Source organism: Martes martes (assembly GCF_963455335.1).
Source record: "Martes martes genome assembly, chromosome: 8".
Taxonomy (NCBI): domain Eukaryota; kingdom Metazoa; phylum Chordata; class Mammalia; order Carnivora; family Mustelidae; genus Martes; species Martes martes.
The window spans coordinates 93,998,228-94,015,256 of NC_137895.1; the positions used below are offsets into that span (position 1 = coordinate 93,998,228).

General features: G+C 39.2%; 1 protein-coding gene across 1 annotated transcript in view; it reads right to left on the reverse strand.

Annotated features, from left to right (window-relative positions):
• LRIG3 (leucine rich repeats and immunoglobulin like domains 3) overlaps positions 1-17,029 on the reverse strand; it is a 47,095-nt gene that overhangs the window by 14,436 nt on the left and 15,630 nt on the right. Inside the window, exons 4-9 of the mRNA XM_080810361.1 lie at positions 4,267-4,398; positions 3,568-3,711; positions 2,411-2,554; positions 1,952-2,095; positions 1,395-1,538; positions 396-476 (exon numbers count right to left, since the gene is read on the reverse strand). Of these exons, the coding sequence (XP_080666487.1) occupies positions 396-476; positions 1,395-1,538; positions 1,952-2,095; positions 2,411-2,554; positions 3,568-3,711; positions 4,267-4,398 (789 nt within the window). The remainder of the gene's footprint in view (positions 1-395; positions 477-1,394; positions 1,539-1,951; positions 2,096-2,410; positions 2,555-3,567; positions 3,712-4,266; positions 4,399-17,029) is intronic.

The following is a 17,029-nucleotide window of genomic DNA, read 5'->3' on the forward strand; positions in this document are numbered from 1 at the left end:
AGCAGAATGGAACACTCAAGAGTTTCAAAATGGTGAAATTAGGAAGTGTCCTTTTACACAGGGATAAGCCCAAGATTCTAAGTGCTCGAAACAATTTAAAATTCTTGTCCAGATGTTAAAATAAGTCACATCTCCCCAAAGTGTTGAATAAAACCGCGATGCCAAGGAAGAAAAGCGAATTAATAGCCATCTTGTATAGCAACACTCATCTGGGGAGATGGCCAAAGGAAGCAACCAGATTCAGCCTCTAGTTCTAAACTCTCTCAAATCTTAACCTGTAGAATGGACTTCAATGAGTGCAGGTCAGACAGGGAGCTCAACAGATGTAGGTCAGACGGGGAGTTCAACGGGTGTAGGTCAGACAGGGAGGCAACCATGAAGCAAATCCTACTCACAGCCGCCTCAGTTTGTCAAGCCCAGAGAAAGCACCGTTCATATCTTCAATAGTCCAGGAAATTTCATTGTTCTTCAGATCCCTAATTATAAGAAGAAATGTTACTGAAACTCGTACCAGGTACTTAACAAAAGATACAAGCATTCTCCTTAGAGAGATGCTCAGAAAGCCAAGATCACCACCCAGGTGGCATGTAATTCAAAATAAATTCCTCATAATCCCCCATATCATCTCCACCCTTTTCAAAACAATAGAAAACTCTTTCTCTCTCCCAACACTAAGTTTTTGCTCAAAATCAGGAGAGTTGATTCTGTCCTATTAATTCCTCTATCAAGATGACTAAATTCTGAAAGACCTGAACAGTCTGAAAAATACATTAAACTTTAAAACCACTGATCCAACCACACAAGTAGGAGTTGGCCAAAGCACACAGCATGTCTTCCAATTATGTAATGCTTCAAATAGTGAACAGAGCAAAGTTTCTGACCGTGCAAAAACCAAAGCCCATTGCACAACATTAAAATGAACATTTCAGAGATTTTTCAAAGGTCAATTAATCCAACTCTCTCTTCTTCCTCTTAGGACGGAGTTCAAGCCTGGATATAACTGGTATACCAAACAGGCATCTTCCTTTGCTCCCCCTTGTATATCTTTTTGTTCTGGGTAATTTCTAATCTGCATTTTTATAAAAATCGGTGGATTTATAAAAATCGGTGGATTTAAAATCGTTTCTCTTTTGAGCAGTTACCAACTTCCTGGAGATCTGAGAAGGTTAAGTGTAATCACCAAACCAATCTGATCATTGTCCTTTTTAGTCTCTCTAAGAAACACATATGGATGAAATGGACTGATTTTAATCAAACTGATCTGGGAAAGATTAAGACACTACTTCTGAGGCTGTACATATTTCCTTCACAACAAAGGAAATCTGCTTGGAGAAAAGTGGGCACGTTTAGGAACCAATTAGGTTCATGCACGGAGAGTAAAATGTGTAACTTACAAAGTCTTTAGACTGGAAAGCCCCCGGAAGGCACAATCAGCAATATAGCTGACTTTGTTATTCCCAATGTGCAGTGTATTTAGTAAGCTTAAGCCCAGGAAGCTTGAATCATCCAACCTTGATAAGTGATTGAAAGTTAGGTCCCTGTTAAAAAAAAAAAAAAAGAATAAAAAATAAATAGTAGGCTTTATTCTCCAGTTCAACACAATGATTTGTTTTCAAACAACAGGTAATATATGTAACCACAATAATCCTTATTTTAACACTCTGCCATCTTAATAATACTCAGGTAAACATTATTTGTAATCCTAGTGGTTAAAAAAAAATTCTCTTTATTTGAAAATACACAAACCATCACTGATTTAGCCCATGTGGCCTAGAACTCAAACAGCACAGTTGGCTTCAACTTATCACAACAAAAATATGACTAGGTTGCATGTGAACAAAGCTGTCACCTTGGAAACTTTGTTATGAAAATTTCACAGATCAGTGGTAAGAAGCTCATGCTCCAGCAGGATCCCTGCTCTCGGACCTGAGGAGAATAAAAGGCAACTCACAGCTCGCTGAGTTTCTGGCAGAACTCCCAGGCATCCGGGCTGATCCTGCTGATGGCATTTTGGCGGAGATGAAGTTCCTGCAGCATCAGCAAGCCGTAAAGCCAGCCTTTGGTGATCTCTGTTAGGTTGTTATGGTCCAGCTGCCTACATTTACAAGAAGAATCAAAAGCAGGATCACAAGCTCATTATCTAGTCTCTGCAAAGGAGACCTAGGATTACAACCTATTACATATTCCCATTGTTACGAGATGTTTAGCTTTTGTTGTATAAAGACATCAGCAAAAGATACCATGGGCTTATAAATTCTCAGTCATGTTACCTGAAACAAAACTGAGTATTAAATTATAAGACTGTAAATTATGATATTTTTAACACAGGATCTCAAACAAAGCTATGGCATATTCACTGAGCACTCCATGATTGTACTATCGGAGCAGGAACTGTGGTAAGCACACTTACAAGATTTCCATGTTGCTCAGCCCCCAAAAAGCTCCATCCATAAGTTTTGTTACTCCATTTCTTTGCATTTTCAGAGACTTTAGAGCACCAAGTCCTTGGAATGTGAGGCCATCTACGTTTTTAATCTTGTTCCGGTTCAGTTCACTGCATTGAGTAGAACAGTTAAATAGTTTATATGACAAAATTCTGGGGGTAGTAATAAAATGTGACATTACCACAATACAGTTAAACCAGTCAGTGTTAAATTACATAGGATGTTTTAAATTTCTAAACATTTTTATTGAGAAGAATTCTGATTTATTAGCAGGGAGTGAATTTCCTTCTGGAATGTGTGATGTATTTTTGGAATAATGAAATATTGAAACTAGACTACACTTTAATTTCTTTAAAATGCTTATCTACTCAGTGTATTTGTTTTTAAATTATCTAGAGTTAGTATACTGAATATTATGTTAAAACATGGGATCTATTCAGGGGCAGGGCTGCCAAGCTTATTCTGTTTACAAAAGTTGGTTACTCTCTCTTTCAAAATTCTTTTTTCTGTTTAATGCTTTCTCTTCAAGGCAGTCATTTTCAACCTTGGTTGCACACTGGAATCACCTGGAGAGCTTTAAAAATTACCAAAGCCTGGATCATACCCCCAGAGGTTCTAATATAATTGGTCTAGGGTGTGGCCTGGACATTGGGATTTTTAAAAGTTCCCCAGTGCCTATAATGTGCAGCCAAGGTTGAAAACCACTATATCGTAGGAGCCTGTTCACAGATCATTCCACCACTATTAACGAGCAGCTCTTTGCAGCCACTTAAGCTATCAGAGACTCCTGGAGTTGTCAGTATTATTTTCATAAACCACAGCTGTTGGGCGTCGCCATGATTTCGCCAGGGCCACAATGATGCCTTTGTATGGAGACTGTTCAATGATGACACTGTTCATTCTTTCAGTAACAATCTAACCTGCCCTGTCAGGCAGGAGTCTGCACTACGTGGCTGCGAAGGCTCTTTCTGATTCAGAAATTCAGCCACTCCAGTTCTCAATGGGAAGAGAGCCACATTCTTGCTTCGAAACTCCTCTTTGGTCACGTTGTGGATTTTAGACAACAGACACCAAGGGTTTAGAGGAGGTGAAGAAACACCATCTAAGAGAACATCTTACTTACAGGTGTTGTAGTTGGGGCAGTTTAAACATCTTGGGCGGGATAGCTGAGATCCGATTCCTGTTCAGCTTCAACACCAGAAGTGTGTTGGCCAGACTGTCAAAATACCCAGGTTCCATTGAAGTGACTCGGTTGCTACTGAGATACCTGTTAAAAAGTCTGAAGATGAGCTTCTCCTTCTGGCTCTTTGGAAAGTTAAAACACATAAATTCTCTGTACTGTAATCTCCAGAGAACCTAACCATCGTTTGTATCAATGGACACTTAAAAATTAAGTCTTTAGGTCCTTGTCTACCAGCGCTGACTACGATTCACACATACTGCTAAGGAAGGAGAGACTGGAATATTTGAAGGGTATAAAAATCTGTTTCAGATACTTATCCAATTTTTATAAAATTCATTTATTAATGAAACAAAGAGTGGCTTAATTTTCTAAAGAAGCACTTTTAACTCCACATAGTTTTTCTAACAAAGGATGTCTAATTTTTTATAATCTGAAAGTATAACAACAAAATAAAGACCGTGGTTATTTGGGTTTGTAGCAAATTACACGTCAAGAAGAAAGTTAAAATTACCCTGCTGATACACCAGCAGTTTAAAAATAAAGGCAGACTTTATTACATTTTAAAGTTGATTTTTTTATTATTATGACATGGTATTGTCATCATAGGTGAACATCTTTGTTAAAGAAGACTTGACTTACAGATATTTGAGTTGTAGGGATGGAAGGGGAGTTTTAAGCTCTGAAATATTATTGTTGCTCAGGTCCAAAGTTTCAAGGGATTGATACTGTTTCAGATGTTCAGGTAATACTTCGACAATTCTGTTTCCAGCTCTGGAATTTAAAGATAGCACAGATGACAGGGTTAATAATACAACAATCTGAAAGGTGTAAAATAATTTATATTCCTAATTTGTTCTTCAAAATATGGAAAACTGATTGTTCTAAACTGTACTTTTAAAAGTTAAACAGCAATTCTTATGTCACTTTAATTTCACCTTAAATAGTAAATCATAATATTCAAATGTATGAAAAACATTCCTATATAAATCTGGGTGTGTTTAACAGCTATGGTTATCCAAATGCTAAGCACATAAAAGTTATCTGATTTTCACGTTTTTTTGTTACCAGTCCTTCTTCCTTATCATATTATTAAATGATATATAAAATGACTAACACTGAGTTGGCATTCCAGGCACTGATGTGGTCTTTGTCTATTCTTTTTTTTTTTTTTTAAAGATTTATTTATTTGACAGATAGAGATCACAAGTAGGCAGAGAGGCAGGCAGAGAGAGAGGAGGAAGCAGGCTCCCCGCGGAGCAGAGAGCCTGATGCTGGGCTCAATCGCAGGGCCCTGAGATCACAACCCAAGCCAAAGGCAGAGGCATTAACCCACTGAGCCACCCAGGTGCCCCCTTTGTCTATTCTTTTCCTTGATTCCTAATCTATTTCTAATTCTTGTCCTGGAGATTATGCACACCACAGGTACTAATGAATTTAAAATACTCATCAGATTGGGATTGTTTTTTAAGCCATGCTAGAGAGCTTTTTCTTTAAGAAACAGCAGGTTTCAAGGTATTGCCATAGTCTTCAGAGGATACGCTCCAGGGCTTTGAATATTATAAAAGTGTTACATAAAAGCACACCAGTCTAAATAATCTCTAGTTAATTAGATTAATAAGGTTTGACATTAACAGTCTTAAACACCAGATCACGATGACCAATATGGTAGCCACAAGTAGTACTCTAAATTAAAGGTTGAAATTCAGCTCCTTAATCACAGGAGCCCCACTTCAGGTCCTCAACACACACATGTGCTTGGTGGCTGTCAAATGGGTCAGTGCACATACAGATCATTTCATCACTGAAAGTTCCTTGGTGAGCCCTATACTAGACCACAAATGAAAAACAAAACAAAACAAAAAGGGGGCAAGTCAAATCTCTTAAAAGGTCATCAATACAACAGCTTTCAAGGGGAAACTCGACATTAAATGACAATCTTGCTAGAAAACAGGAATCAAATTGATGTGCAAGCCATCTTATTTGTCACATTAGATCAGGGAGCCTGGACTTTTTAGAGCATCATTTGGCAGGGGAAAACAACATGTCAACGTAGGAAGGCCAGGACGAAAACAGAGTCCACTTACAAAGAAGGTCTCTTTATAATCCACAGAACAATCAAACAATGTGGAGGCTCTAGGCAGAACTCTATATGTGATATGTCACATGCTGCTGTTTTTATACATAGTCTAAGAGTAAGCCTCATTTAATGAGAGAACTTAGGAAATATATCTCATGTATCTTTCTACCAATAATGTATTTCTATGGTGCTTTGAGAATTTATTAAGCTCTTTTGCATTATCATAGCACACAGGCCTCTCACCATCTCAGAAGGTCTCTGAGTTAAGAGTCCCTCATGCATATTTTTCACAAAATCTTATGCTGCATTCTGACACAGCGCTTTCACACTGCTGGTCTTCTCTGCCATACTTTGAGGTCCTCTGAAGTAAGGAGCTAGGTCTCTATCCCTCTGTCTTGGACTGTTTATGAAACCTAAGAACGTGGAGAACATCTTAAATGTCAAGCTGAGGCTAAGCACTGTTCATATATTATGCCATTTGGCATTTAATCACAGTAACATTTCCCCCATAGAGGTATTATAGACAACTGTAAAATTAGGAAACTAGGGTTTTTGACCTACGAGGTCATATTGGTACCAAAGTAATCGTTGAAGGCTAGTTTCATAGAATATAGTGTCGAATATATATGGCAGTTAAATTCTTACGTGGAGATGCACACCCCCACCCCCGCCCAGAAAGGGCCACGACTTCCCACCCTTACAGAAATGCTGAACTTCTGGTTTCAAACTAATGTGGGAATCAACACTGCCTCATGGAGCCATAACCATGCCAACACTAAGGATGCCTTGGAAACAGGGTCTCCGCAGTCTTGCTTGCACCCCAGGGAGGCAACCGAGGGGTGTGCACATGTTTGCCATGCACCAGAGTAGAAGACCAACTTCCTGAATATGTGCCAATGTCAGGTGCTGATTTCCCCGCAAGAAAGAACAGTGAGAGAGAAAACAGGTTGGACTTTTTCTATTTAAACTACAATAACCTAACAAAACTTCTCAAAATAGTGTCAAAACCCTCTGTATGTTACTTTTAAGGACTATAGGGAATCATGTTTTTTGATCCAGGTCATCTGGGAATCTAACTATGTTCTCAAGTAATCCTATACAAGGTAACAGGCATAGGTGATGCGTATCTTAAGAGCTGAATTTGTCTGTGATTATAGTAAGGTAAAAAAAAAAAAAAAAAAAAGTTTAACAGTCCTATTTACAAGTAACAAATATCAAGCCCCTTAGTCTCCCATAAAGTCTTACAGACTTTGTTTAGAGTCAAGTCAGCCATGACCTCTGATTTTGACCATTTCCCACATCTGGATTTGCCAGTGTATAAACTCCTTGATCTAGTTGTGAGGTACAGGGTAATGCAAGCGAGACAATTAGTCAATTTCTAGATCCCGGAGATGGATTTAGTCCAAGAGACAAGCCACAGGGCCTTAGGGTCAGGGTGTGTGGGTTAAACAAAACCACACTTTAGGGAACAAAAATGTTCTCTTAAACACATAACCCAAATGTTTGCATTACCAGGATGTCCTCCCACAAACAGCAGAGTAACCCTGAAATGCTCCCCTCTCTCCATTGCCCTCCCCTGTCCCTAGTCACCACCTCCCATCAAACTCTGCATCTGGTTTTGGCTCCCAGGTTGGTGAGGCTAGTATAGCCACATTTAACATTTAACAACACAAAGAAAATGCTCAGCTATAGATTTTTGCAATAAATGGAACAAACTGTTTTTTTGTGGGAGGGAGAGGGAGACCCACAGGTGTCTATCACGTTGGTCAAATAAGGCCACGAGTTAGATAACAGGCCTACAATCTTTGGTTTATATGTTCGTTTATTAAGTAATTATGAACAAGGTATTAAAACTGCCAATTACTTGAGTGACGAATAAAATTTTCCTTGCAGTTAAAGTATGCTCCAGCCAAAGCCAGCAATTTCCTGAACTGCACACTTCCTAAATTGCAGTGTGAAAGTGCTCTGTTACAGACGGAGCGTGCACAGTGCCCTCTTTGTCAGCCCTGTTTCCTCGCACAAAAATCCCTTACAACTGCCAGGATAATAGTCCTTGTATCACAGAATTTTAACTCTGTTCTAATGGAACTGAATTAAATCCAAATACCAGTTTCATATTAGCTCTCGGAGACTGACAAATAACCACGTGATATGTACCAGTTTAAACAAAACAAACTTGCTCTGTATCATGCAAGAGTTTCTAAAAACGGAGACAACTCCATTAAAAACTAGATTGAAAGATTTTTTAATCACCTAAAACCCTCAAAATAAACATAATTCTAATAGAGTTGGTCACAGATAGCCGCTTCCAAAAGATAAAGATTCAATTCAACTCCAGCTTTAATTTTTCTCCAAATATGGGTAAATGCCAAAACCGATGAACACACCGAAAGCACTGTGGTTAATTAATATTTTTGGCAGGGTGTGCAATGCTTTAACAAAACAAACAAACAAACAAACAAACTGAGTGAATACTTTTTTCCATGACTTGATGTGGAAGTACCATCTTTCCATTGTTCAAAAATCACAATACGTAAGTCATATTGGAAGTATTGGAAGGCACAGCAACCTTGCAATGCATTGCAACCTTGTGCAAATCCAACGCAAAAGGACAGCGAACATTTCGGTCATCTGTGTATGTTGACAGTACAAGGTGTTCCATAGTCACATCATTGCCGAGGTCAAGTATAATTAGTCCCTTGTGGATACACACAGACCTGGGGGCTTGGTCTGTCAGAGCACAGACGGTTCCCTCAGGCATCTGAGAGGCCACAGGAAAAACAGGAGTCCCAGGTAGTGTCACTCAGCCTTGGCTTCTTGGGCCCAACTATAATGGTTTCACGATGTTGCTAATTTCCCCTTTTGTAACCGACTTTGCCAAATACCTTTAAAATGCAGAGCCAAACATAGCCTGCCATTTTCCTATGGTGAGATTTGCTCTGAGAGTGCTGAAGATTTACCAAGGAATAAAATGGATACGTAGCTTACATTCTAGTGGGGGGAAGAGGCAGACAGATGGAAGGGGTCACCACCGTGATAACCACCGTGATAAGATGGCAGTGGAGAAGAAAGAACAGCCTCCTAAAAAGGAGTGGCCAACGGTCAGCAAAGCTCCCATGGCAAGAAGACAGGCTAGCGTTCCAAGCAGAAGCAAGTATGAGGAAGGCAAGGCTTCCCTTTGAGGAAATGAAAGGAAGCCTTGTGGCTGGAGTAGAGAGTTCATGGGTGAAGACAAGGGAGATATGAAGTCCAGGAGTAAGGTAGCCAGGAGGAGAGGAATGTAGGTCAAGTGGGACCCTATACACCTCATAGGCACTGGGCCTTTATCTCAAGATCAGCTGGGGGAGGAGGACAGAGGATTTCAGAACGGGGTGACTATATCACACAAAAGTGTGCTCTGGCAGTACTGGGTAGAAACACTGGTAGGGGAAACACAGGCACGACCAGGTACAGGAGCACAGGGGGTGCAGAGGACCTTGTTGGAATAACAAGGACCTTCTGCCCAGCGATCCACTTTTGGGGTGAAGTAGTACTCTGCATCTGGTTCCCCAGAGCACAGGCTGTGCTTTTCTCCCTCACTGACATACAGGCTCAGGTTTCCAGCTCTGGAGCCTCTGGACAGTGGAACCCAGTCTGGCACCACTAAAGTTCCCATCCACTCTCCATTACCACTTCTGTGCATGCTGCTGACATGGAAGGGCTTCTAAAGCATGGGGTGCAGACTGGGATCCCAGCTGGCTCAGGTGTGAGATGCTCCTGACCATTTTAATGTCTATTGTCACTAGGAAAGCGGACAAGTGTGTTATTCCCATAGATAAGACTGTGTTTAGTTGTTCTGATCCTCTGAATGCCTGCACTGAATATAAACCCGGACTAAATTATAACAGCAAAATAAAAGTTATGAGGTTAGTGACATGATCACTCGGTAAGATGATGATTGGTTTTACTTTCTGACTCACTGCTATCTCCACAAAGCATAAGAGTCTCAAAAGAATTTCATGGACTCTTAAGTGCATAAAAATGGTGTCAGTTTATTTCCAGAGTCTAAAAGGAGAGTGGGATATTCTTTGTGAGGAACTAGAATATCAGGTTTTTTCCACACTGGAATTCCTGCACCAATTACACTGCAGCTTCTTGGTGAATAAGAAATACCTGTCAATAGTTTCAATGGTCTCCTACCTATTACAGATGATAACAGGCAGCTTAAGCCTTTGCCACTGTGATATGTGAAGAAAGATGTGCATATAAGAGGTTATGTGTGAGTGGCACTGACCATTTAGCGAAGGTGTGGGCAGTGAAGCTTACTTTGAAACCATTTTTTGTATGTTGCAATGCCCTCCCTCCTTAGAATGTATCACTAATCGCACCCCTTGAGTCCAATTCAGTTAGTGTAGCTAACAAATGGCTGAAGTTGTAGTCATTCTACAGAGAAGGCATATTAACTGTACTGACTGGGACAGTCAGCCCGGTCCCAAGGAAATACTGATTTCTATATATAACTTGCAAGCAACCACTTCAGCACCCGTTTATAAGAGAATTACAAGTTGTTAAAGAAAACACTACATTTTGCAAATACATTAAAGGTCACTTACATTTCCAACAATAACCTTTGTCCCCCAACAAAATGCTTCCTTAAAAACCACCTTGGCTGGAATAACTAACACCCCATAATATTAGGCTTCTTTTAACAGAGAGACTTGGCAAGCAAAAGAACCTCTCCCATGCAGATAAAAATAAACTCTCTTTGCTCATCTTTTTTCTAAAAAAGATAATTAAGAAGTTTCATTAAAAGAACACATGTTCAGACTGGTCCCCTGGTACTGTGGCATCAAAGAATAAAGCCAACTGAGGAAACTTTTGCAAGGAGAAAGATTCTTGACTAAGAACTAACGAAACTAAACAGCAAATGGGGCACTGTAAGGAGCAGAGAGTCCATTCTGTCAGCTAGAAGCCAGGTCAACATAGACTATAACTGCCTTTTGGATCAAGAACATGAATAAAGATGGCCATAATACTTTAATCCAAACATCCTACAATGATCAGGGCCCTATTTATGGGCCAGTTAGAATACAGGTTAAAAACGAAAAAAGAAATAGGGGTCAAAAACCCATTTTCATCACAAAGAAAACCACCCTTTTGGATTCCCAAGCGTAAATTCAGTTTAGTTCTTTATGGAAACAGAAATTTAAGGGTGAATAACTTAAAATTTAAGATGCCAAAGAGACTTACTGAACAAGTATTTTAATCTGAAATAATTTAATTATGTACAATAAAAATTAATTCTAATTTAGTAAATTGTTTTTTTTAAATATTTTCTTTATTTGGCAGGGAGCACGAGCAGGGGGAGCTGCAGGCAGAGAGAGAGGGAGAAGCAGGCTCCCCGCTGAGCAGGGAACCTGATGTGGGGCTTGATCCCAGGACCTTGGGATCATGACCCGAGCTGAAGGCAGACGTTTAACCAACTCAGCCACCCAGGTGCCCAAATTTCGTAAACTTTAGAAGTTTTCCCTTTCTCTTTGAGGCAGAGGCTTTCTATACATTTTTTCATATGCCAGACCATTGTTACAGTTCAGCTGTGAGTTTGCATTTCCCACCTGGCTTGTGATTTGCTTGTGAACAGAGAGACTAATTCATCTTTGATCCCCCAGAACTCGGGGTTCAGTGAATGGGTTTGAAACCATAAGTGACCAGTGCTTCATCCAGAAATTCCAGATTGAGCTTTAGATGGGCTGGTAAGGATTTATCTGAAGTGTGGTTCAAAATGCATATGTACGTCAGAAAATGGGATGACCATTACAGCTGCCAGCCAAAAAAAAAAAAAAGCAAAACTGCCATTTTGTTGAAGCAGCAATTCCAACAATAGTTCCCTAGCAAGGGGATTTTGATTCTCTTCTTGGTTGTATTTTGATTTACTAGACTTTGTGGACCTTGATTTTCTCACCTGTCAAGCAGGAGGACATTGAATGCAACGATCTCAGGCATGCCTAAGGAGCTGTGATTCTGGATTTGGATGACAAGCTCTGCAGAAGATCAGATTTGCCAGAAAGGCTTCAGGCAAACATTACGTAGAAAATGGAGCCTCTTGCAGAACCTGGCCTTGCTTTGGGGGGGACCTCTTTCGGGGGCCCCACTGCCTGACTGCCCATCTTCACCCTTGGTTTACTCCCTCCTATTCCTGGGGCATATCCTCCACTAGCTTTCCAAGAAACCATGAACAGAGGTGCTCCCCTCAGCCCCCATGTTTCAAAATGTCTTTATAGGATTGACAGTTTGAGTGCATACAGAATTTCGAAGTCACTCTCCCCTAGGATTTTGAAGACACTGTTTTACCCTATCAAAAGCATTCATGGAAGTACTGACAGAAGAGCCAGAAGCCATTCTGATTCTCTATCTCCATGCTTCTCAAACGTGGGCAGACATTAGAGCCAGAGGACAGGGGCTTCTTCCAGCAGGTTAGATGGAACCTGAGAATCTGCATTTCTACCAAGTTCCCAGGTGATACAGATGTCACTGGCAACACAGGAGGAGAACCACTGTCAACCCCCACAGGTCACCTGTATTGTTTTATTGTTTTCCTCCTCTCAGAACTTCACTTTACTCCTGGTATTCTGAGACTGCCCAGTATTATCTCCAGTGGTAGGCCTTGTTTCAACTGCTGGCACTCAGTAGGGCCTTTCAACCTAGAAATGTGTATTTCTTAGTTCTGGGATATTTTTTTGTTTGTCTGATCATTTCCTCCCTTCCATTTCCACATATATCTCTGTGGCATTCCAATAAGGTAGGGAACAGATTTCTGCCTGACTTTCCTTTTTTTTCATTTTTTCCTCTGCCATTTTCCATCCCTTTGTCTTTCCGTTCTTCTTTTGGATAAAGTTTTCAACTTTCTTTTGACACTTCTGTTACCTTTTATAGAATCTGCTATATTTTTAACTTTTAAAAGTTCATCCTTATTTTCTCAATATTCCTTATTATTATTACTAATGATTTACCATTCTTTACTTGCTTTGTGGCTATCATATCTCTTTTCTTTCTGCACATATTAGGTTTTCCAGAGGTTCCCTTTTCCTTCCACTGTCTCTGGTTCTCTTTTCCCATTTATTTCAGACACTGATCTTATTTATTTATTTAATTTTAGAGAGGGGGAGAAGAGGGGTAGGGGGATGCAGAGGGAGAGAGAGAATCTTAAGCAGGCTCCACACCCAGCATGGAGCCTGACATGGAGCTTGATCCCCTGACCCTGAGATCATGACCCGAGCTGAAATCAAGAGTCAGATGCTTAACTGACTGAGCCGCCCAGACACTCCGTAGACACTTGATCTTATTCGAAACATCTATACAAGTCTGGCGATCACTGGGCTAACCATTCATATTTAATAAAAAACACTCAAAAGCTTACTAAGGACTGTGTGCAGAATAGACTTGTTGACTGGTGAGTCCCACCATGGTGGCAGAGAGGTGTTCAGATAAGATTTAATTTCCCTGATTGCAGAATATGCTACCCTCAATCCTCATCCCTTCCTTGCCCAGCTTGGCTTGTGTCCCAAAGACCTAGTCTTTCAACTCTCCAGAGGGTAATTTATAATCTTCTGCTGATGTCAGTCACTAGGCTTTGAGTTTTGGAGGATGAGTATAGAGGAGAAACTTGGAGGTCTCATTGCTTCTTATAAAAGAGTTTTAACCTTCCCCTCAATTTCAGTCCTACCCTGTACCCTTATAGGCTTTGAATTTCTGAACTCAGAATGGTTCTGCTAAAAACAAAACAAAACAAAACAAAACAAAACAACCAAGTTGCTGCTTTTGGGATCCATTCCCTTTTCTCTCTTTTAAGTCGGTTATAATTTGTTCATCTGCTTGCAAAATTTTTATGATATTTCTTATTTGGACTGTCTTCTTTCCTATTTTATCTTTGTTCCTCTCTGTGTATTTTTAGACCTCCATTCCATTTTAAGGGAGTTTTAAGAAAGAGCAGAGTTAAATGAATATATTCAGCCCACTAGGCTTAATAGGAAGTCTTCAACAGAAATCCAATCAATGAATAAAACGGTTTTTCTCTAAAAAGCAAAATAAACCACAAAACCTTCCCTCAAAAGAGCTACTGTAATTTTTTTACCCAAAAATTCACCCAACTCAACTTTGTATATTTTAATGAAAAATTAGCCTATATAAAGGATTTTCGTTCAAGATGATAGTACAAACCAGAAAACACATCATTATTCTGAACCTCAAATTAATAAACAGTTCTCATGCAGAAGATTAATTCTGTATGAACACATCAGGTTAAATTAATGTTATTTTATTTTCTGATATGGTTCACAGACCACTGGACGAAGAACATCACATTTAACCAAGTATTTAAATTGTTCTTGTGAAAAAGACATGGATAATGTGGTGATGATGATCAGACAGGCAAGTGAGCTTGAAGACAACACAAAAACATGGAAAGATATTCTGTACTCTTGAATAGGAAAAACAAATATTATTAAAATATCTATACTACTGAAAGGAATCTATAAGTTTAATACTATCCCTATTAAAATACCAATAGCATTTTCCACAGAACTAGAGCAAATAATCCTAAAATTTGTATGGAACCGCAAAGACCTTGTAGCCAAAGCAATCTTAAAAAAAGAAAACAAAACTAGAGGTATCACAATCCCAGAGTTCAAGATATCCTACAAGCTATAATCATCAAAACAGTATGGTACTGGCCCCAAAACAGACACAAGGAATAAACACCAATTATATGGTCAATTATAATCTCAAAAAAGGAGGTAAGTATAAGCAATAGGAAAAAGCCTCTTCAACAAATGGTGTTGGGAAAACTGGACAGATAACATGCAAAAGAATGAAACTGGACCACTTTCCTTACCATACACAAAAATAAATTCAAAATGGATTAAAGATCTAAATGTGAGACCTGAAACCATAAAAATCCTAGAAGAGAACATAGGCAGTAATTTTTCTGACACCAGCCATAGCAACATTTTCTAGGTATGTCTCCTGAGACAACGGAAGCAGCAACAAACAAACTATTGGGACTACATCAAAATAAAAGGCTTCTGCACAGGAGAGGAAACAATTAACACAACTAAAAGACAACCTACCAAATGGGAGAAGTTATTTGCAAACAACATTATCTGATAAAGGGTTAGTATCCAAGATATATTAACAACTTATATAACTCAACATCCAAAAACCAAAAGATCCAATTAAAAAATGGGCAGAAGACACGAACAGGCATTTATCAAAAGAAGACATCTAGATGGCCAACAGGCAAATGAAAAGATGCTCAACATTACTCATCATTAGGGAAATGTGAATCAAAACTACAATGAGACAGCATCTCACACCTGTGAGAATGGTTAAAATTCAGAAACATAAGAAACAACAAGTGTTGGTAAGGATGTGGAGAAAAAGGAACCCTTGTGCACTATTGGGAATAGTGCACACTGGTGCAGCCACCGTGGAAAATAGTGTGGTGGTGCCTCAAAAAGTTAAAAATAGAGCTACCCTACAATCCAGTAATTAATTATACTACTGGATATTTATCCAAAGAATATGAAAACGCTAATTCAAAGGGATACATGTACCCCTATATTTATTGCAGTATTATTTACAATAGCCAATTATGGAAGCAGCCCAAGTGTCCATTGATAGATGGATAAGGAGATGATATACACACACAGATGTACATACACTCAGTGGAATATTACTCAGGCATAAAGAAGAAATTTTGCCATTTGCAATGACATGGATGGAGCTAGAGTATAAAACGCTAAGGGAAATGAGTCAGTTAGAGCAGGACTAATACCATAATTTAACTCATATGTGGAATTTAAGAAACAAAACAAATGAGCAAAGGAAAAAGAGAGAAACCAAGAAACAGACTCTTAACTACAGAGAACAAACTGATGCCTACCAGAAGGGCGGTGGGTGGGGGATGGGTAAATAGATGATGGGGATAAAAAGTACACTTATCTTGATGTGCACTGGGTAATATGGAACTGTTGAATCACTAAATTGTACACCTGAAAGTAATATAACACTATTAACTATGCTGGAATTAAAATTTTTAAAAAAGGAAGTTGCTAGTGGCTGTGACTGGGTCAGACTGTGGCCCTTGTGGGGTCAACATCTGTATGAGCAAGGACAGTGGTGGGAATAATCAAGTACAAATGTCACAGAACTACACGTACAGTGCATCTATTAGATGAATCAGCATCCCAAACCTTTCAACGTACTAAAATGATGGTCTAGAAGCAACCAGAGAAATTAAGCTGGGATAAGGCAGTGTTTTGAATTTTTAATCAATCATTTTAAAAAGGCCTATGTGAAAGCAATTCCTATGAAAATGACGATAGACCTGGGGAGCTTGGCTGACCACAGCTCGATAGGAGCCAATAATACAACATGGTCCTTAAAGGCTAACATAATTTTAAGCTTCATTTATGTCCATATTTTTTTAAATTTAAATTCAATGTAGTTAACATATAGTGTATTATTAGTTTCAGGGGCAGAATTCAGTGACTCATCAGATGCATGTAATACCCACTCCTCATTGTATCAACTGCCCTCCTTAATGCCCATTACCCAGTTACCCCATCCCTCCACCTCCTCCTGTCCAGCAACCCTCAGTTTGTTCTTTATCATTGAGAGTCTTTTATGGTTTGCCTCCCTGTATTTTATCTAATTTTATTTTTCCTTCTCTTGCCCCCATTCATCTGTTTTTGTCACTTAAATTCCCCATGAGTGAAATCATATGGTGTTTGTCTTTCTCTGACAGACTTATTTAGCTTAGCATATCTTGTTTGGGTGCCATATTTTACACTGTCATGTCAGATGAAGTGTATATGGGAGGACTTTAAGAGTCTAGACCTGCATTGTGCATGTGTAGCTACTTAAATTTAATTGAAATAAAATAAAAAAATGGAATTCTTCAGTACACTAGCCATATTTCAAGTGTTCAATATCCATGTGTCTAGTAACTACCACAGGAAACAGCACAGATATAGAACATCTCCATCACTGCCGAAAGTGCCACTGCAAAGCTCTGGTCTAGACTGTGTAATACACAGGAAAGGGTAATTGGGATTTGAGCCAGGAAAAAGAGAAGGCTTTAAGAAAACCTTGAATTTTAAGACTTATAGGTATTAATTTGCAGAAAATATAACAAAGTTATTCTTTCCAACACACAGAACTGACACAATAGGTAAAGGTAAGGGAAGAGGTCAGCTTAACAAAAAGTCTCGGTAATTAGGACTATTCACAATGGAACAGTGTGTCACCAAGAAGTAAGCTTTTGTCCCTGAAAAGGCTCAAAGAGAG